The 22326-nt window shown below is 45.9% G+C and overlaps 1 protein-coding gene across 5 annotated transcripts in view; it reads left to right on the top strand.

Moving 5' to 3' along the window:
* LOC126521592 (E3 ubiquitin-protein ligase SHPRH) overlaps nt 1-22326 on the top strand; it is a 314627-nt gene that overhangs the window by 91273 nt on the left and 201028 nt on the right. For all 5 annotated transcript variants that reach the window (XR_008610294.1, XM_055065743.2, XM_050170285.2 and 2 more), the window contains exon 10: nt 2457-2630. Coding sequence is in view for 4 of the 5 variants with exons in the window: in XM_055065743.2 (XP_054921718.1) it covers nt 2457-2630 (174 nt within the window). In the remaining variant the exon portion in view is untranslated. The remainder of the gene's footprint in view (nt 1-2456; nt 2631-22326) is intronic.

The following is a 22326-nucleotide window of genomic DNA, read 5'->3' as shown; positions in this document are numbered from 1 at the left end:
AAACTGTGTCTAACCATGCTTAGCAGAGCTTTCGCTCACATAACTAAGTTCAAGCCACGTTGAACCCCAGCCACTTTTTGTATGTTGCATGTTTTTTGATAGCATGAAAAGGAAAAAAGAACCACCTAGAAGATAATGTAGTCGAAACAACTTCATGGGGTGCTTCTGAGCATGCCGTAATACTTTCACACTCATACTTATGCCCTAAAATATATATTTAAAAATTTGTGCCATTGGCCTTGGCTAAATGCTTAGAGAAACTCAAGTTGCCTATGAACAGTATGTTATTGGTCTTGCGTGCCTAAGATGTTCCTCTTTCTTTTAAAGCTTGGTTCAAGTTATGTGAAGCACCCAGTTATTTAAAGTAAAACCTCATTAATATGTACCTTCTTAATAAATAATTTCGGTTTAAATATAGTTGTGATGAATCCCCTGCCCTGTCGCCATAGAACCTAATGTATTGGCTGACTGCTTAAGCTGCAGTCACTTAACACGTGTCAAACGGTTAGTGCATAGCATTTACTTCATTTTTTGGTGCGCACAAGCATGGAATTGATGGAATGTTGTGTGTGCAGACCATAGATAACGAAATTGTGGCCCACGGACCTTTCTCGAACTGCAGTCGGCACTGATAGTAAGGTCAAAACATGGTAGCCATGATGTGTTTCCTGCTCCCACAGCTTCTAGCATGTCTATGTCATCGTCATGGAGGATGACCTGGATGATAGCCCTCCTGTATCTGACGCGACTATTGCATTGACTGTCATGAGGGCATTTGCAGAGATGTGGACTTGATGGAGAAACTGGTTTGTGGCCTTGCCAAGTTTGAGGATGCCATCATCACTGCAAGGCCGCCACGGTGACAAGTTAAAATCGCAGATTTATTGCTGCATGCTCACAAATAAAGCTTGTGTGCGTGTGTGTTTGAGTGAAAATTAACACATTCTTTTGGTCGGTAAGTCTATAGCTGCCCATTTGCCGTAGTTGGTTAATTAGTACATTGCTTACTGCGTACCTGATCCATGTTCCCCACCAATTGCATATTAATGAGATTTTACTGTAGTTTCGTAGGGCTGCACTTAGTTCTATAGTAATCATTAAGCTGTGCCAGTACAACTACTTTAGAAGAATCATGACGAAGGGCATGTGTTCTTTTTTTTTTTTTCGCTATGGTACCCGTTGAAATAAATTTCAATGTTTTCTTGCTTTGACGAGCACAGAAAATCTGCTACGGGTGGTGCAGAGGTGCGTTGCTTGGGAGAGGATCGCACAGACCACTATACTTGCTGTGCTGGAACGTTTAATTTATTTACTATGAAAATCACTAATTGTATTAAACAAAGCTGTAACAAGCATGTGACACATGTCACAGTAAGGTCAAAACAAGAGTATGCCCCCTCGGGTATACTCTTCATTGGCCCGCTAGGCTCGGTGGCTTGCCAGGCATGGTGGGCAACATTGGGTGCTGTCTGAGCCAGCCTCGCTCCGTCCTGAGGGTCCGCAGTGGTAGGGCTTGTGAGTGGTGCCGGACTTGACACCGGCCCAATGGGTGCCGCATGTAGCGAGGCTGGCTCAGGCAGCACCCAATGTTGCCCACCGAGCCTGGCAGGCCACCGAGGCCAATGAATTAAGATTGTGCCTGAGGGGGCGTCGCATGCTTGTTACAAAAGCACTACATTGCCTGTCCGAATTGTGCAGTGGCTGACTGTTCCTTGAAACCCTTGGGTGACTAATCCCCATGTCCTGGAACATTCCTCCACTCGACACTCCACCTCGACTCGGGAAAGTGGATGATGCGCTGCCCCTCGACAGAGTTGGTCACTGCTCTTAACTGGCGTTCGACGGCAATTCTTGAGAAGAGTGCCATCTTTACCAGCCGAAGGGCGCTGCCGTGTCCAACTCAGTTGAGTGGAGCAAGAGCTTCAAGTGGAGGATCTTTTGAGAATATGGGGTTATTCCCCCTGTTTTGCCTGTAACATGTACTACACCTATGGTATAATTTTTAATGCTTTTACAATAACTTCTGTGATCTTTTGCTTGTGTATGTTGCCTGTTTATTGTAGTTTTTTCAAAACGTACAATTTACATACTAAACATACATTACCTACTACTTGCTGTTCTTTTACTACTTTATTTCCACACACATTGAATGAGGAGGTCCCCCTGACAGTTCTTAAACTGGAACCTCCGACTGTAATATGATACTATACTCTGTCTAATAATAATAATAAAAAAATGAATACACACACATGCACACAAAAAGAACATTAGTTTGAAGAAAGCTAGCAATGGCTAATTCAAAAACTGACATCAAAATGCTGCTGTTCTCATGGTTAAGCTCCTAGCTTGGAGGTAAATCTTTAACTCTAATTTATGCATTGAGTGTACATTAAGCCATGTTATGGTGTGTTATAATGGGTAACGTGTGAAGCACAAGAATGTGTGACCTTTTTCAGATTGGCGTTCCACCTCAGGAAAGCATCTTACACACTCTCACCTTCTCTCCTGTCGAAGAAGTTTTCTACGAACGACAAGCTGACCGATGTGCCTCGCTCTTCAGGCAACAAGTTTGCAAATTTCCTGACCATAGCATCAGAATTGAACAACTGGACAGGCACTCTGTTGGACTGGTGAGTTGAAGGAATGCGGGGAGTTAATTTCCTTTTCCTTTTATCCTCTGCCAGTTTCAACACTAGTTAAGGAAGGAGGGTGTTTAAGGTCCGAAGTCGGTGCCCCTCGATGACTTGAGTGCATGGTGGCAGCACAAAGGAAGAGTCATTGTATGGTAAAGGGACGCTTTAATCAAATGTCAAGGCATCTATCTGGGTCCAAGTCCAAACCTCCACTCTTTTCCACACAACCAAAACATGACTTTTCAAACCCTCAGTTGAACAAAAGAGTCACAAACCAGCCAATCACACATGCGGGTTCACACCGTTGCAACCAATAACACAAGAACATTCGTGACGCACACTGCATTGGTGGAAACAGTGGAAACTTTACAACACACAAGAGTGGTGGAAGCTTTACAACACGCAAGAGGATAGGTTTGCTCAAAGACACGTGTCATCTTCCTCTCCCCTATGTTAGGCTCCGAGTATTGGCCTTGATGTCCTCCCCTTTTCTACTGCAAGAAGCCGCCATGCAAGCAGCAAGAATGTTTCCACAAAACCCCAGCTTATTGATGGCATGTCTGCCGGGCAGTGGGCTGTCCTGTCAGTAATAAGAAAGCTCGGTCCCCCGTGCAGCTGTGGGCCGGTTCGTTTGAACGCTCCAAGCACTGTAATTGGGACCCTATGGCGATCGTGCACAAAAGCATTCATCAGTCGTAGCCAGCTAAGTGGTTGTAAAAATAGCGCTGTTTTCACAAGGCATTCTCAAAAGGTGCGCGCGGATGCCAAACAATGACACTGAAACTGGATGGGCATGTGTCACATCGCCTACTTTCCGTGACTGCGCTTCCCAGTCCGGTGAAGAGGCCTGCAAACAAAGTGAGGTTATGAGCGAGAAGGTCAATGGGACATGTGGGGAGTGCATGGGCGTTAGTGGTGGCAGTGACCTCAAGCACACCCTTCCCTCTTATCTTCATGCCCCTCTCTCTGAATGCTCCCATTCAGCTCGGACTATCTTCCCTTTTGTTCCGATCGAGAATGCAGACTTGGCGCCTCTTCTACGACGCAACCACTAAGCCGATTTCTTTCCACGCGGGAGTGTCTCCCACATCCCTTCTTCGCGGAACTGATCCACGTCCTTTGTTTTCGGTCATCAGCTGATGCAGCAGCATGTGAAATCGTCCTGTGCTTTGCTGTACTCACGTAAACTAGGCAACACAACAACAGCAACACCAATATCATAGCCTCAAACTGACTCGGGGGTTCCAGGGTCACAGGTGTGGTAGGGTCAGTCATCAGGCTTGTGTATGTCAACCAAGACAAGCTGAAGGTCGAGAATTCATTCCGTGTCCATTGCCTCTGCTAACTTGCACATGTGCAAACAAGAGGCCTCTCAGTGTTTTGGAAATGATGAGCGGCTTAAGGACAGTGTCACATGACACACAGTGATTACACACAATGATAGCTTTGACACCCGACTCTAAAGCATAACAGTACCGAAGACTATAAGAAACACAATCGCGTATCTTTTAAGAGTTCAGCTATGATAGAGTTATATTTACTGTGGCATTCTGGGCGTCACCCACCATGATGGACTCTGTAACTGAGAAAGTCACCATTATGATGGTGAATTTGTGCAGCAATACTTGCGTGTTTCTTTTACTTCGCTGGGTTATTAGAGCACCAGGGGCAGTAAGTGTATGTACAGTTATGGGCAAAAGGATATCATGTTTTCTATTTTCAGTCTTGTGAATTTACCTGCTCAGAAAGCGGTGCCACACAAGATTATAGTACTACCTTATCACTTCCATATGACAGTCGTCTATTCTCTTCAAGCATCTCTGGTTGGCACTGGGAATAAATGACGTAGTGCCTGGATTGAGTATGTTACGTCTGGAAGGTCTAAGCTTATATTTGTAATAAATTCAGTGATAGATAGTGTAGTTTTCATATTTTGTACATCTTGGTAGTGTTAGCTGTTAATGATTCTTCATCCAGATTTTATGGCTGTAACTAGCATGATCACTATGTTTATGATCATGTTTCCTGGGCAGAACTTCGTTTTAAGTTCCAGGACCAGGACATCTTTGATATGTGAGCAGGCATGCCTTCGTTGCACCATTATTCTAATCCTGTCATTATTATCATTGATCTTTTTCTCATCAATAAGGGGAGACCCTGTGCCTGAAAACATTTTTTAAATTCTTTGTCAATTTTGATGAAACTTTCGGAGTGTATGTATTTCAATGTGCTAATTTTAAATATACATCAAGTTTTCTTGCAGGATAAATAACATTCCAGAAATTGAAGAAATTCAGCTTTATTGCATAATTTGCTTGGAGGTGAGCTATCTACCAAACTATACATTGCATAATAAGTATGAACATACGAAAATGATGTGGAACTAACACAGAGTGCAAATAAGCAAGTATGGTGTTCTAACCCAATATTATTCCAAATGAGAACATTGCAGACTTCAGTGAGAGAAATCTAACTGCTAAAAAAAAAGAAACCTCAAAATTTTTTTTTTAATACACGCAACAACATTATTTCGTATATTTGAACTCTACACAGCTTTGCCTTTCTGAAAGAAAAGAGAATTATACTAATACCTCGTTAAACCGTAACCGCTTAAACAGTAGTTTCATTTTAAAGTAGTAAAGTCAAATCCCCGACTCAGCCGCCATTGAACATAATTTGTTTCGTATATGCATAAACCGTACCAGCTCATTGCGTACGTATCTGTTAACACGTAGTGTTTCCACTTTTCGTCGTGCAAGCACGGCGGTGTGTCGTCTCCATCGGGCAGCCCGGCATAACAACAAGCCTCAGAAATCAGCACAACGGCCTCCAAGCGCCCTGTGCGTTTGCGCGTTAAGCCACACCAACATCAACATCATTTCGGCGCCGTGCCAGAGAGGGTTGTGGCGTCATAGAAGCAAGAACTCGTGCCATGCTGAAACTCAGATATAAAAGATGCCGGGTGCTTAGCTTAGAAGAAAAATTTGACATCGTTCATGCTGTCGAATGTGACAGGAAAAGTCAGCGCTGGCACGCGACATGGGTCTACTGTTGACTACGGTGTGTGGCATTTGGAATGCGAAGAAGTTGCTCAGCAGTGCTGCTGCGACCGGGAAGAGATGTTGGCTACGAGGTTCGACTTTTTGCCGTCGTTGCCTATGTTGTATCCAAAGTGTTGACTAGTGACAGTGATGAGGACGACATGGAAAACGACAGCACGGGCGATTCAGCCCCAACAGTGATAGAAGCTACGTATTATGTCAGCCTCATGAATGCAGTCGTCATGACGAGAACAGACCCCTCAATAAAAAAGGTGCCCCACAACTTCTGCAGCTCTACTGCACGCGTGCACGGAGAATGCATAACGCCAACGAGGAATCTGCCATGCGAGTGTTTGCCGAGAAGAGGGGGCTGGCTGAAAAGATGGCACGTAGCTTCAGCAAGTTTGAGGCCGCTGTCGTCACTGCTAGGCCGCTGCAGCATCAAACGAAAATAACATGTTTGTCACGCGAAGTAAATAAATACTGCATGTTTTTTCCCCTTTCATCGCACTCTCCCCAAGTTCTGTTTTTGACAGGTAAGTGGGCAATCTCATGCTATTTCGGTTAAGCAGTACTACCCTTTAGTACATACTTTTTCCGAGCTCCGCCCAACTACGGTTTAACGAGGTTTCACTGTACAGTGATAGCACAAGCAGAAGCAGAGACAATGCACCTCCAATACGGCATCATCATCAAAATTGTGGTTTTGAGAAAACAACAAAAAACATTTCACAACAGATATATTGAAAAAAAGTTTGAAAAGACAGCACCAACGGCCATCAGTAGGCACTAGGTATAATTCATGGCCGTTTGGCCGTTGCAGGTCAATGACATAGCATGCACTGTGAGTACGTGCACTTCAAAAGGATTACACATTTTTGAGCCCTCAATTCCCTGCGAGCTCCATCCCGATGCAACTTTACCGCAGATCTCGCGAAGCACAGTCAGTTTAGCAGCGAGACCGTAATCCTGATCGTTCCACACCAGCTAGCAGAACCACTGCAAGTATTACACGGGAAAACGCCGAGACGATTGTTCACTGCTGCAAGTCCGATGACAATGTACGGAGTAGCGGGCTTCGCGACCGAGGCTGTTGCACTATCGGCGGCTGAATCTTCTACAAAACGCTGAATCTTCCGCTTCGTGGCCGTCGTAAATACAATCTTGTCAAGCATAGCTTTCCCATGTGCTTTTATCTTATCCACTTCCTCTTCAGATACAACAGCCATGTTTAATTCTTACGTGAGTATAATCGGCGTGTGGAAAATGTGTGATCCTGCAAAACAGTTAAGGCATCGACGTTCGGCGGCAGTACAACATCAGCGGCGAGCTGCCAGGTATCCTGTGCCGACTGCGACGATGGAATTGCTTTGAGAAGTTGAGAAGTTTATTGCGTCTCGTATGTTTCCGCCTGTAACGGTTCACGGAACGAAACCTTGTCGGACCTCCAGCATATCCAGCATTGCAGTCGCCAAAATGGTGGCTGTTTTCATTGTTTGAGCGCTCGTGGTCCTTGGAGCCAATCATGACTTGCCATCTTGGTCACATGCTCAAACTGGCCAATAATAGCGTGTGCTGTGAATTTATTTTTCTGTTGTTTTTTTCGTGACCGCAGAGCTGGCAGTGTTGCCAACCGATGAATAAAGAAAGCCAGAAACATGAGCTTTGGAATTATACCAAAATGGCGCTGGCAGAGCGCGTAGTTATCGAATTATGTGCGACGCAAATCGGGCACGATTGGTCCCCAATTTAAAGGGCAACACTTGCAGATCTGCATCTTTAGGTCACGATAATGGAAGAACTACATGGTATTTTGTAACTGAATTTCGGAGATGGGCATGGAAATGCGTCAGGAACACAGAAAATTAAAATTCAAAATTTGAATTTTGGGCCAATTTTCATTCGCAAGGACAGGGGTCCCTCTTAAAGCAGTACACATGTGGACACACACAAACACTTAGAGGGGCCCTGAAGCACTTTTTATTGAAGTTGAGAAATGCATTTGAAGTTAAAGTAGGCTATTTCAAAAATACTTTGCCGCAAAGAGTACTTCAATGCATTCAGTAGAAGCGGAGTTATTGGCAATCAAAGATCGCCTATGATGAACTTCACAGTGCTGCCACTCCATCAATGCCTTGCACTGAAAAGGTTATGGCAGGGCAGGGTATGTCTACAGTGCTCCACCTACTGACCATCATTGTGGGGCACAGTTCAAATTTGATTTTTGTTGTTCACGTAGGGGCCACTACTTCCGATTTTGGTGCCCACATCGCATCAAACTTGGTGGCTATCCCTCAACTTAGGGTGGAGTTCACGGTATGCTGTGCTACATGCTGCAGTGTATTAGATAGCTACGTGCGGCTTTCTTGCACAGAGTGGCAACTACCACATTTTTTATTGTGCTTATCCCTATGACAATTGCACATTTTCCAAGCATCGAAAGGGATATCATTTCTATGTTCGCTCATAACAAGCTTTGACCATGATGGTGACACTCCTTGAAGGTGGGCAACTTGGGAAGGAGATGACCTGTTCCACTCGGACATCGGTGCTCGAGCAGGCTTGCCACGCACCTGAGTGGTCTCTGTGGGTGACGTGCCTGGAGACATGTTGCCCACAGAGGCCACTTGGAGCATGCAGTTGTCCTCAGTGAGCTTCAGTGATTTCAGCGAGTGGGCTCATCGTGGCACCCTGCGATGGCCACAGTAATTTAGGTTATGTAGCAGATGCAGCTACGATTCACTTTGGGAATGAAATTTTTGGACGTTCACTATTTGATCTGAGTATTCAGACACTCCTACAAATATACCGAAGCATGAAGCTGCAAAAACAATTGCAAAGACACTGGATCATCTGGTTAACTCATTTGTTACCACGTCTATTCAAATTGATCACCGGTGATCGATGCTTTAGGTCACCAATTTCGACATGTTGGAGCCGTTTCTTATCAACTTAGGTCATCCAGTAGTTGCTACAGGCACTGCACTTTCGGAACCAGTTTAAATTTTTGTTCTCTGGCAATGTTGCGATTTTTGATGGACCTTTTTGCAAACTAATGTGTGGATGTTGTAGCAAAAGAGGTGTGGCTGTCACTTTCTGCCGTGCTCAAGAAAAAAGCATGCCGCTCATGATTACAATGCACTAGCATCAAACTTTTGTAAGCAAATGACTCCCAGCAAGTCGAGAATTAAGTTATATTGCTGGCTTTGCCCTCTGACAGTGCTGAGCGGGGATATTTAACCGAGAATGACGCCAGCTGTTCACTAGCGAGCTTGGTTTTGGAGTCCGAGTCATTTTATTCCACCAAAATATATTTCTGAAGGTATGTCACATGTTCAACATGTGGTCCTGACATTTTCAACCAGTTGCCAGGAGTTTTCTCTCGTAAAATCTCGGCAAGGTGTGCTGCAAGTGTCACTGCGCAGTTGCTGAAAATCGCTCCCATGGCGTCGTCCCGTGCGGCTGCGTCGCGAGAAAAGCATCGTGCTTTAAACTATGCTGTACACGCACTTCAATTTAATGAGGAGGACTCGAGTTATGATTTTGAAGATGACAGCAATGAAAATTAAAGTTCTGATGACGACGATGTTTTGAGTCAGCATGGGACATCTGCAGCTGTTCACCGGTGAGTTTCCTTTACGGCCGTGAGCAGTCTCCTTCCTTGTACGTGCTTATCTATCGACCTTTTTGCGCAACCTGAGAGCTCTACTGATTATCTTCAGGGTGCATACTTCTCTTGGTTATGATGTGCTGCCATCGGCAGCAAGGAAACTTGCATTCGTCCCAAGAAGGCCACCCATGTCACAGCTCTGCCCAGCACTACAAATCAGCACAAAAGAGTTTACAGTGGCACAGGATCTTGTTCTGCTCTTCTTCTGTGCAGAGGTGATAAAGACACTCTACAAAAATGCAAACAGATATGCTTGGATGCATAATCTTGTAGTTGCCCAGCTACACTGAGAGTGATCGGTCCTGGAAGAGGTGCATGACTCTAGACGAACTGGTGAAGTATGTTCCTTGGACTTCTCATCGGACTATCCTCAGAAGATGCCGAAAAAGCGCAACTGCAAACTATGTTACAAGGACCGCAAAGTTGAACAAAAACCAGACCTTTTGTGGGAGAAGTGTGAAGTGCACCTATGCTTCACAAAATCCAGGAACTGCTTCACCGCATAGCATAAGCGATTAACTGGTCTTAGTTTCATTTTTGTGCCTGAAGAACGGCGGTGCAGTGACCATTTATTTTTTCAGACACTATTCCTGAATTATTTATCTTTGAAATGTGTATTCTGAATTTCCTTTGGTATTAATGTTTTTGTAGATATTGTGATGGGGATGTTGGGGATATAAGACTGTATTTACAAGGTATATACAAGCAGAGTCCATGGGGTTAAATATGGCTGACTAGTAACAACACGCAGCATCCAGCGTCTCGTGATCTTCTTCCCCTCTCTCTTCTTTCATCCTTCCGTAACAGGACCCCCAGATGGTGAAGCACCGTCTTGGCGCATGGTAGGCAAAGAACTGCGAGCAAAGTATGGCTTCAGCCGCGAAACGTGCACGACGTCAACAGGCAGCGGACTTGAGGATGGATGACACTGTAACGGTGCGATCTCGTAATTGACGTCGTTAACTTGACGTAGGACTTCATAAGCTCCTATATAGTGAGAGAGAAGCTTCTAAAAGAGGCCGACCCAACAACATGGTGACTAAAGCAGCACCCAAGCACCTGGGGCGAACTCAACATCGCGATGGCACCGGTCGTAACGCTCTTTTTGCAGATGCTGCGAGGCTAATAAGCGAGATCGGGCGACTTGACGCTCCATGTGGGCCTGATCGATGACTTCACGAGCGTACTGAGTGGCAATGCGGGGCACAGAAGGTAGGATGGTGTCAAAGGGCAAAGTGGGGTCGCGACCATACAAAAGATAAAAGGGTGAATATCCTGTGGTGTCATGTCCGGATGAGTTATACGCAAATGTCACATAGGCCAGCCTGGCGGCCCAGTCATGGTGATTGTTGGAAACGTACATTGACAGCATCTCTGTGAGTGTTCGGTTGAGACATTCCGTAAGATCATTCGTTTGTGGGTGGTAGGCGGTGGACAGCTTGTGCTCAGTGGCACAAGAGCACAGGAGTTTGTCCACAACTCGAGACAAAAACGAGCGTCCTCGATCTGTAAGTAACTGTCGAGGTGCACCGTGCCGGAGAATGACCTCGTGAAGGAGAAAATCAGGGACGTCAATTGCGCAACTAGTCGGCAACGCCTTTGTTATCACGTAGCGTGTTGCGTAATCAGTAGCGACGGCAATCCTCTTATTCCCTCTAGTCGACGTCGGAAAAGGGCCAAGCAGGTCAAGGCCTACATGAAAGAATTGTTCAGAGGGAACTTCAATTGGATGCAGTCGGCCAACAAGTGGCAGGGGAGGTTTCTTCCGGTGCTGACACAATTCGCAAGTTGCGACATAATGACGCACAGAGCGATAGAGACCCGTCCAGAAGAACCGGCGTTGTATGCGGTCGTATGTACGCAAAACTCTAAGATGTCCCGCCGTCTGTGCATCGTGAAGTGGTTCGAGAATGATGCATTGCAGATGACGAGGAAGGACAAGGAGCAACTCAGGGCCGTCAGGGTTGATATTGCGGCGGTAGAGGAGGTAGACGTAGAGCGCGAACATGCGGCACGTGCTGTCTGTGCGGCGAGATTGCACTCCGGCGATGATGGACTGTAAGGATGCATCGCATTGTTGTTCATTGCGCATGTAGGTCATGTCAGTCAAAGCCATCACGCAGTTCCTGGAGCCGCAAAGCCCAGCGACCAAGCCGTCCTGTGGGGTCCCGGAGGGAAGACAGCCAGCAGAGGGAGTGCTGGTCTGTAACGACCGAAAACGTGCGGCGGAACTTGGCGACAGCCCAAACTAAAGCCAAGCACTCCCGCTCAGTGATGGAGTATTTTCTCTCAGCAGGCGGCAGGCGGCTGGCGTAAGCTATCATGCCCTCAGTACCATTCTGCTGTTGGGCGTAAACAGCGCCGATGCCGTGGCCTCTTGTGTCAGTGTGGACTTCGGTTGGTGTAGATGGATCAATGTGGGCAAGTATGGGAGGGGTGGTCAGAAACCCGATGAGAGCGTCAAACGCATGAGCTTGCTCAGGGCCCCATGAGAATGGCATATTCCGCATAAGAAGATCTGTCAAAGGCCGAGCAATGTCGGCGAAGTTTTTAACGAAACGGCAAAAGTAAGAACACAGGCTGGACGAAGCAGCGCATGTCAGTAGCAGAACGTGGCACAGGGAAACTGCGTAGGGCATGAACTTTTTCCCTATCTGGTTGGACACCGGATGCGTCAACGAGGTGTCCCAACTCGGTAATCTGATGGCGCCTGAATTGACACTTCGTGGAGATGGGTTGGAGGCCGGCTTTTCGGAAGACTGCAAGAATGGCAGCGAGTTGGGTAAGGTGGCTGCCGAATGTGGGAGAAAAACAATAACGTCATCAAGGTAACAGAGACAGGTGGTCCATTTGTAGCCTTGCAGAAGAGAGTCCATCATACGTTCAAATGTCGCAGGAGCATTGCATAGGCCAAAGGGCATGACATTGAACTGATATAAGTCATCCGGCATGATGAAGGCCGTCTTCTCGCGGTCCATTTCATCAACTGAAATCTGCCAGTAGCCGGATGGGAGATCGATGGACGAGAAGTATTTAGCTCCATGCAAGCAGTCCAAGGTGTCATCAATGCATGGTAGTGGGTAGACGTCTTTTCACGTGATATTATTTAAGTAGCGATAATCAATGCAAAAACACCAGGTACCATCTTTCTTTTTCACTAGGACGACAGGCGAAGCTCAAGGGCTGGCTGATGGCTCGATGACCCCTTTGCGGAGCATTTTTGTCCATTTCCGATTGGATGACTCGACGTTCAGCATGCGATACCCGATAGGGACGCGGACGAATAGGATTTGTGTCTCCAGTGTTTATACGGTGGTGAACAACAGATGTTTGGCCTAAAGGCCTGTTGCCGAAATCAAAGATGTCACTGTATGATTCAAGCAGGAGAGGTATGTCCGTGGCCTGTGCAGAAGTGAGGTCAGGTGCAATAATTTGCGCGAAGTCATCCATTAAGGAACCAGAGCTGTGAGCTGCAATTGGCACTGATAGGCCACTCTCGGTATTCAGACTTTCAATGTCAAATTCAAACCCACTAGAAACGCTGGCCAATAACATGCTGGCCGGAATCACTTGAAGGCACAGGCTGAAATTCTGAAGCGGAAGAACAATGTTGTTATTAGCAATCATCACCAGCATATGCAGAAGAGAAACCTTCTGGTTCAAAAGCACGTCGATGATGGGACGAAGGATATAATCACTGTCGGGAATCTGTGGCTGTGCGGTTAAAGCGACGTAAGTGACTGCCTCAGGTGACAGACGCACATCTTGAAGCTAACACAAGTGCATTGGAGTGGTGCTCGGAGCATCAGCGACTTGAGGCAGTTCCAACTGAAAAATGCTGGTTGCGCAGTCGATGAGAGTGGAATGATGGGATAAAAAGTCCAATCCAAGGATAATGTCATGAGGGCAGTTGTCGATCACAGCAAAGAGAACAGAAGTAGGGCGACCGGCTATACTTATATACGATGGTGAGCGACTGTACCATGTGTTCCCAGCAGAGTTGTCGGCGCTGTTAGACTCGGCGATGGGCGAAACATCGCGGGCATTTCCATCAAAACGGCTCAGGTTGGTCGGTGTGCAACGTGTTTAGGGCCACGAGTGGCGACAGTATCTGGCGACATGACCAATGTAGCGACAGGTGAAACATATCGGCTGGTTGTTCGCGGTTCTCCACTCAGTCTGGTTGCGATAACGCGGAGAGAAGCGTTGGGGTGGGAGTGAAAATAGTAGATGAGCTTTCGTTGGCTCTGGGGTTGGTGACAGCACAGACAAAATGTAGGCCAAAGTTTTCAAGTTCCTGGTAAATGATGGCTTGTACGAGGGTAACTGAAAATGTGGTAGCATCAGGGCTATGCAAACAGGAAGCTGTGGGTGCCACCGCATCCAGTTCACGTCTAACGATTCGCACTATGTGCTCTGATGGCGACGCATGCTGCTGTGCGGGCTGATTTTCACACTTCGACGTTGCGGCAGTATTGGGAAGTTTGGTGAATGGGTGCAGGATGTGTCGGCTTTTGTCCTGCTCGAATTGTCGGCACTCTTTGATGATAGCATCAGCTGTAGAGCAGCTTTTGCAGATGAACAGATTAAAGGGATACAGAATAAAAATCGAAGAATATAGAGAAAGCCCCACAATTGCATTCCTAAGACACGATTGCTATAGTATATAGTCATTAAGTGGGTTACTTTTGAGCGGATGGCTTATTTTTGACGTTCTATGAGCAGCCACCACGTCACTCGCAAAGCGCTCCCGACAACAAGCCGGTGGATCTGACGTCACACCTACCCTCAGCAGCCGCGGAGCGAACTGACCGGCTGCACAGTTTTGTTTTCCTCGCCTTGTGCAGTGCGAAATGCAAAGTTCTAGTCAGAGTGTTAGCATGAGCAGAGATTATGACTACGCCTTGGATGAGCGGCCTACTAAACGACCACGAACGATATAGGCATATGCCTACGATCCGTCCGCGTCGTCAAGCGAAATTGACGCCGACCCGCCGCAGCAGTCCCCCTCTGCGGTGCCGAGGTGGTCTGGACAAGCAAAGTGGTGCTTACACTGTGCATTCCATGTACACGCGTACGCTTCCAGAGATCAGGGGCGGCATCATAAGTGAAAACCAGATATAAACGCGGTTCCTGCGGCACGGATCGCAAGCTCGCACCTGTCACAAATGAGTTAGCGAGACGAGAGGCGCACGCCTCATTGACAGTGTTGCATCCGTGGTGGTGCGCCCAGCGTGATTCACTCACGCAAACGCTTTGCCATGTTTGGTTTCAACAGAGCGAGGACGCTTATGCCTCAGGCTATGCAATGTCAGGCGACGTAAGGAAATTACTCTGCGTTCTGCGCAATGTGGCTTGCTCCGCCCGCTTGTTTGGTAGCTGCTAGCGCGTAAAGCATGAAAGCTACCAATGCACAATACAGGTGCCGTGAGTACACACTGTACAAAAAAAAAAAAAACGAAAAAAAAACGTAGAAATCGTTGAAGATATTGACGCGTGTAGACCTCCCTATACCTACACCATCGGCGCAGGTGTGGCCGGTGGCGTGAGCATAACAGTCGGCTGCCGGCTCTCGCGTGGCAGGTGCTTGATGCGTGCAAGTAGCTGTTATTGAGAATAGATGTGATGAAGCAATGGGTGAGGATTGAAGCCAGGCATATGCAGTGACGGAAATGCGCCTCTATAAGCAGGGGGCGTCTTATTATTCACGGAGTGAACGAGTACATGCGCAGCGGTTTCAGCGTCCCGTTGTTTCATCGCAGCCGAGCACTTCTTCCCTTGGTGCAAACGAGATGGCGCCACCAGTCTCATGTCGGCGAATTTTTTTTCGTCAGCCGTCGCTTCAGACGATGCGGATCTCGATTCATTCTGGCAGAATTGGCCAAACATCTGGCTCAGAACGTCGTACAAACGACAAATTACGGTCAAACGGCACCTGTGCGCAAAACTACAGCGTGAACAAGCCAGCGGTTCACGGGAGAAGCATTCATGAGAGGTACGTGAGAAAAAGACTACCGCTACCTGCCGTTTTCACATGCGCACAGCAGACCCTCGGCATTCTGCGGCGTTGACACGGCCGCTCCACACATCAAACCACAAGTCCACGAGATGAAAGACGAGGGGTTTTCAAACAGCTCACACGAGGAAGTGTGAATAGGATGGTCGAACAAACAAAGCACGTTGCTGCAAACGTCAACTCCCCCCTTCGCGCGCTCGGTATGGATGATCGCTTGCAATGGGCCTCGAGGTGGGTAAGTGTGACATGATATCCGGTTTTGCCGGAGCTTTCGGAGGAGGCTGGTAGGTGTTATGATTTAAGAAATATGCACTAAATGAATTACTTTTCGCTCACTTCTCCTCAGAAAGAGTGTTGTTTTGGTTGCTCTCGGTGCAACAGCTATAACTGGAGACAGAAATCTCGGCGACAAATTTTTTATTCACTATCCCTTTAAGGGCATCATCAGCAATTCCCTTGAGCACATGCCCTACCTTCTCAGCTTCTGTCATGTCATGATCGGCTTTACGAAAAAGCGTCAGAATGTCCTGGATATACGAAACATAGGACTCCATGGGGGCTCGGGCATGGGATACCAGTTCCTGCTTTGCGGCAATTTTAGAGCCAGCCAGTTTGCCAAACAGCTCTGTCAATTTCTCTTTGCATTGGTCCCAGCTGGTTAGCTCCTCTTGGTGGTTTTTGTACGACACCTTTGCCATGCCTCTGAGGTGGAACAAGTTAGCTAGCGTAAGCGTAGGGTCCCATCTGTTGATTCCACTCACGTTCGTACATAGCAACCCACTCTTCAACGTCAGTGCCATCAGTCCCCCAGAAAGTTCCGGGATCCTTGGGTTGCACAACCACAACCAAATGGGACAGCCATGTAGCGGGCGATGGTGACGTGGGAGGCGGCAACAACGTTGATCCCGAGTGCTCACCATCATTCATGGTGCGGACGGTGATGCGACGTCCACTGCGGAGCTTCATTTCCAGCCGTGGTACCCCGCACCTCCCACCAATATGTTACGGGGATGTTGAGGATATAAGACCGTATTTACAAGGTATATACAAGCAGAGTCAATGGGGTTAAAAATGGCTGACTAGTTACAACACGTAGCAGCCAGCGTCTCACGATCTTCTTCCTCTCTCTCTTCTTTTATCCTTCCGTAAGAATATCGTGCTTTCTTTTTTTTGTTTTTATCAACTGGCAGCTAAAATGGGGCTTTCTAGAATATTTTGTTTTACCTAATAAATTGTTTTTGTCTGGCAATGTATGTTTTTAGATAGAGCATTTCATTATGTACAGTATGCTTTGCTGCAGTGTGCTGGAATATTATTTGTAGTGGTAAATAATTTTTTTCTGAGACTTATAAAAATTGACCATTTTCTCGCGGTAACAAAAGAGTTAATCTGCTGCTGTTATTTTGAGCATTTTCTGCACTTGAGCAGATATTCATTTTCTTGATAGGGAGGAAAAAAAAACACTTGGTAAGACTTCTGTCATTTTGTAGGCTTGTACTGACCTGAATCTCTGATCTCTGCTTTCTGGAGTGCTTTATTCTATAATTGCAAAAGTGGCTCCATTTCGTCTGGGTCATCTGCCATGTTCTTGTAACTACCATCTGAGCAAGGCCAAGTGGTACCGGTACCACCTCTGCTGCTGGGATGGCTGCACCTTGGAACAGCCAGTAGGTTTAGTGGGCGACTGTGACCCATTTTCAGGCACAAGACTTGATATTGGCATACAAGCCCTGTTGGTTATTGGGTCACAGTATATTGCTGCTTTAGTTTTAACGCAATAGTGTTAAAGGCCTCACGTTGCAGAAAATGCGGTGTCTGCGTTGGTGGCATTGTCCGTTAGAGAAAAATTATCTCGAATGACACAGCGCTCCCCGCGTAGCACAGAGGCGTTACTGAAATAATTGAATTTGTCAAATTAAATTGCTCAGAAAATTCGTAAAGTACAATTTGCACACAACCTACAGATATGATAGCTTCGGATTGTAATTTGAATATATGAGAAAACATAATTCTGTGCGTGGAAACTTGACCACGAACCCCCTTATCCAGCTGCCGTTTAAGGTCTGTCTTGGTAGGAGCGGCGCGTCCCACTCGATTCCTTGCAACACCATCGAGATGGCACTCGTCTCCATGCATCTGCGGCCGCAGTGGAGCCGGCCATGGGTGGGAAAGAAGCAAAAAGAACCAGAAAGCTTGCCTTCGTGCATAGGGTTCGATGCCAGCGTTTCCGGGAAAACATTACGATTACATAAGCTGTAGTTGCCGGGAAGTGCGAGAAGTAGTCGGGGATCTTTGAATGGTATTGTTTTCCACTCTCAAAGGCAAAGCTCAGTACCACTGGGAAGGTTCACAGCAGGCATGCATTATTTTATATTTCGAATGTTACTGTGATATTCTATATTCGCTTTGGCTCGAATTTCAGTATTTGTAACGAATGAATATACATGTTTTCTGGGTATAAGCCGCATCGCCAATTACAGCAACCCAGCAAGAAAAGTTGACAGTCACTCTAGCCTATGCTAAAGAGGATGAAGGCAAAAGCTTGCCCGCTCACGAGACATTTTTCCTTACCTTTGCTTACCTCTCTCTTAACTCTTTCCTTACTGCGCCATAGAGTATTGATCACTATGGATCGATGGTTTTGAATGCCCTGCCAAAGATTAAACTCCGTGCTTACGGACACTTAACACATCTGGCCAGTAATAGGAGAACTACTGCGCATTTTCTTTCTTTTCTTTTTTTTTTTTGCATTCCGGTGTGAAGGTTCCTGCGGAAAAAATAAAAAATCAGCAGAGGAGATAGTGCGGAGTTTTCGCAACATGCTGCCGAAAACGAGTCGCGCATCGCTAAAGGAGAAGTCTTCTCAAAGTGATTCCACTGCTTCTGATGCTGATAGTCTTGATGCGAGCGGTAATGAGACGTCCATAGAGGACATTGGATTCTCTGATTTCGACTCCGACAGCGATGATTCGTCTAGGCAGCCCGGACCTTCAACTAGTGTGGCAAGGTAAGCATAGTTTCGGATGTCAGTGTTGTTATTTCGCTAGAATAGCAGCTTGGGCTTGTTGGTTTTCCATCCTGCTAGTAACAGCGCAAAATGTAGACAAGAGACGAGACAAGAAGACACCACAAGCGCTGCGCTTGTGGTGTCTTGTGGTATCTTGTGGCGCTTGTGGTGTCTTCTTGTCTCGTCTCTTGTCTACATTTTGCGCTGTTACTAGCAGGAGTGTTGTTATACGGTGTACGTGTTTTGTAAGTGACGACACCTGTTTAAATTTTTCTTTTAAGGTGTCAACTACATATGGAGGCGATATTTTGCCAAGCACACTGTGCCAAGTCAAGTAGTTCTCACTGAAACATGCACCTGGTGTACACCTGAATGTGACGCACCGGAGTGAGACACGGAGGTTTCTCAGTGCACTGGACATGTTCATGATGTTTTTTACCGCTGACATGATTGCCACTTTTGTGCACACACCAACAAGTATGCATGGATGAAGATTTTTGAGAAGCCCAGCTATGCTCAGACAGATGGTTCTTGGCTAGAGGTCATGCCCCCTGAGATGTTGCGTTTAATTGCCCTGTTGATTTACATGGGCATCGTGCAACTACTTCGCTCCATTTGTATTGGAACACTGGAACTATCTACGGCGGTCTACTTCCAGGGAAGATCATGAGCAGGAAGAGTTTCTTGTCCCTACTTGCTTTCTTGCATGTCTCGGACCCTGAGGATGATGGTGCTGCTTTAGCTGGCAAACTGCAGAAAGTATGGGTGCTGCTTCGACAGATCAATGAGGCAATGGCACGATTTTTTCATCCATGGGAAGCCATTGCAGTCGATGAAAAGATGGTCAAATCTAAAGCATGCTTGGGAATCAGGCAATATGTTCGTGACAAGATGACAAAGTGGGGTTACAAATTGTGAGTTTTAGCTGAGTTGGAAACTGGATACACATTGCATTTCTTCATTTACACTGGTAAGTGGGAGACAGTGGGACTGCATGGCTTGACTTTTGATGTAGTCAGTAAACTTTATGATAAATATTTTGGACAAAGGTACAGAATTTACATGGACAATCTTTATAATTCGAAGCACCTTTTCGGACACCTCCTTCAGTGCAAAACGCTGGCATGTGGAACAATGAGAAAAGACCGTCGAGACTTCTCTGGTGATCTGAAAAATTCAAAATGGGAAAAGAAAGCTCAATGTGGAGACATTCGTTGGGTCAGGGAAGAAAATGTCTTGTTTCTTCAGTAGAAGGACCGTCGGGCTCTAAGTCTAATGAGCACCATTCATAGAGCCAATGAACATGTCCCTGCAAAGAGACGTGCAAAAGTGGGCAACAAATGGAGCGAGAGGCCCATAAAAAAGCCCTTGTTGGTGCACGAGTGCAACGCAGGTATGCTGGGGGTTGACAAATCTGATTAGATCATTGGCACGTACAATGTCCTTCGTAAATTTGTGCGCTGGTGGAAGACGCTCTTTTTCCACTGCATAGATATCGCTCATGCAAATAGTTTTATTCTACTTCAATAGCATCGCAATGAGCACCCCAACACTTCTGAGTTACGTCTGAGTGCCCGCTTTGACCAGCTTTCTTTCCGAGAGATGCTCATCAAGCAAATTTTGAATCTTGATGTTGATCAACCAGCTAGCATATCTTATCTGCCACCCGACTGGATTTGCCACAAGCCTGAAAAGGTTGACAAACGAAGAAACTGCAAGCAGTGCTGTGAGAATACCAAGAAAGAAGTAAGACAAAAAATTTTTGCAGCACCTGTGAAACGCACCTTTGTTTTACCACTACGCGCAACTATTTTGCTGATTGGCGCATGCGTCATGGGCGCTGAGGTCAAAGGTCGTTTGAATATGTGCTTTCTTACCTAGAGTGCTCAAATTTGCAGGAATCGTACCTGAGGACACGGACAATCATTTGTATATTCCAGTTTCTTTTTATTCTATGTGTGGGGAAGTATAGCAGCAATTTCGTATCTTCGCATGTATGATTTCCTTCCTTTTCTTCAACTTTCAGCAATAAAATATCGAATAATGTGGCAGTGCTTACTTTGTATTTTATTATATTGGAAAGGCAAAACAATCAGCTACATTGTCATATATAACAATTCATTGTGCAGCAAAATGTTCCCAAGAAAAAAAATATGTAGACGCTTAGCAAAAAACGGCTGTTTTCCGTGGTAAGGAAAGAGTCAACTATATCTTAATTAAATGTGCCTTAATTAAATATATCTTAATTAAATTTGCCTTAATTAACTTCACCTTAATTAACCCTACAGGTTGTCTGTTAGTCTTCAACCAAAGGTCGAGTATTCGACTTTCTCAAGTGCCTTAATTAACTTCGCCTTATTAACCCCAAAAGTAATGGGTTTGACTCCTACCAGAGGTCGTTGGTATGGCTTGTGACCTTCGCAATGTTAATTGGAATCCATTGCAGATATGGTCAGTTCGCCCATATCTCCAATTGGGTTCCATTGCCTCCAAAGGTTGAGGGTTTGACTCCCACCAAAGGTAGTGGGTTTCACTCTCAACATTTGCGATGGCAATTGGAATCCAATTTGGAGATATGGCGGGTATGCCACATCTCCAAGTGGGTTCAAATATTACCTAAGGTCCTGGGTTCGAGTGCCTTAATTAACTATATTGAATTAACTGTGCCTTATTTAAATTTTCCTTACTTAACACCACAGGTCGAGCTGACGCTTCTTCTTTGCCTTGGCTTCATGCTTTCTTATAAAGAAATTGATGGCCTGATTCGTCTTAACACTAAAGGTCTTGGGTTCACCTCCCATCAAAGGTCGAAGATTCGACTCCCACCAAAGGTAGTGGGTCTTAATTAAATGTGCCTTAAGTAAAAGCACAGGTAGTGGGTGGGACTCTCACCAAAGGTTGAGGGTTCGACTCCCTATGAATTTTGGTGCCATAACTCCAGATGGTTTAACGCTGGGTATCATGTTTTTGTCCCACGAAGAAAGTTTATTGTACATTTGTTCCCCTGTATTTGCGTGTTAAATCGAATATCTTTCATTCCATCGACTGTAGGAGAGTACTGCTGATCAGCTCAAGTCAACAAAGTTGCTTTGCTAATGTATTTTAGCGATTCCAGCATTGAGCAGTTACGTAAGAAACATGTCTCTGCTCCAGTGCTATCACTTCAGAGTGCCTGGTTCTGGAATTTTTGCTTGGGAATTTTAGAGGAATGTTACTAAAGTGTAACGACCACTTCCGTTGAGGGGTTTCATACAGATTCAAGTTGAGTTTAAATGTTGTAGTGCAGGAATTTGGGGGATAGTGACAGTAATACCCCAGTCACATGAGCATGCCAAAGGTCCTTTGAAGTTAAGGAGCATTGAGCCTTCAAAGGCACATTAGTTCAAGGGATATGTGTCGGTGCTACACGGTTTCCACATGGTCTCCGTTGAAGCTTTTAACAGAAACCGCAACTTATCCTTAGCACTGCCATCGCCTCGAAAGTAATAAAGAAATATGGCGCAAATGCATGTTATAATAAATTTGTCATATTTTTTTCAGCAATATTTATTTTTTCTAATACATAGAAACATCAAAACAAAATGCACATGTAGTAAAGGCATTACTTTGCCAAATAGAGATGTATTTATTGTAATCATGGCCACCATGTTTACCGCTTCGTACACTACATGTTGGCGTCAATTATTCGTTGTTGCGCTTGCTTCAGCTGCTTTGTTTCATTCCTTATGGCTAGGCAGCAGTAGGTATGCATAAACGCGGTTAAATAAGGAATTACAAAACTGAAGTGACGAGGGATGAAGACACGCAGAAAAAAGCCGAGGAGACTGGGATGCCTAGCAGCCGCTAACCAAAGAACCAAATCGCAGATGGAACCCGTGTTGTGTCAATGTTGCTGCTGACGACAGGCCGTGCCGGCGCTGCTGTACCGGCGCATTCATGATGGAGATTGCGGGTGTCAC

Source organism: Dermacentor andersoni, chromosome 6 (assembly GCF_023375885.2).
Source record: "Dermacentor andersoni chromosome 6, qqDerAnde1_hic_scaffold, whole genome shotgun sequence".
In the NCBI taxonomy this organism is placed as follows: Eukaryota; Metazoa; Arthropoda; class Arachnida; order Ixodida; family Ixodidae; genus Dermacentor; species Dermacentor andersoni.
The sequence above is the reverse complement of the archived record's forward strand: the minus strand, read 5'-3'. Positions and strand labels throughout refer to the sequence as shown.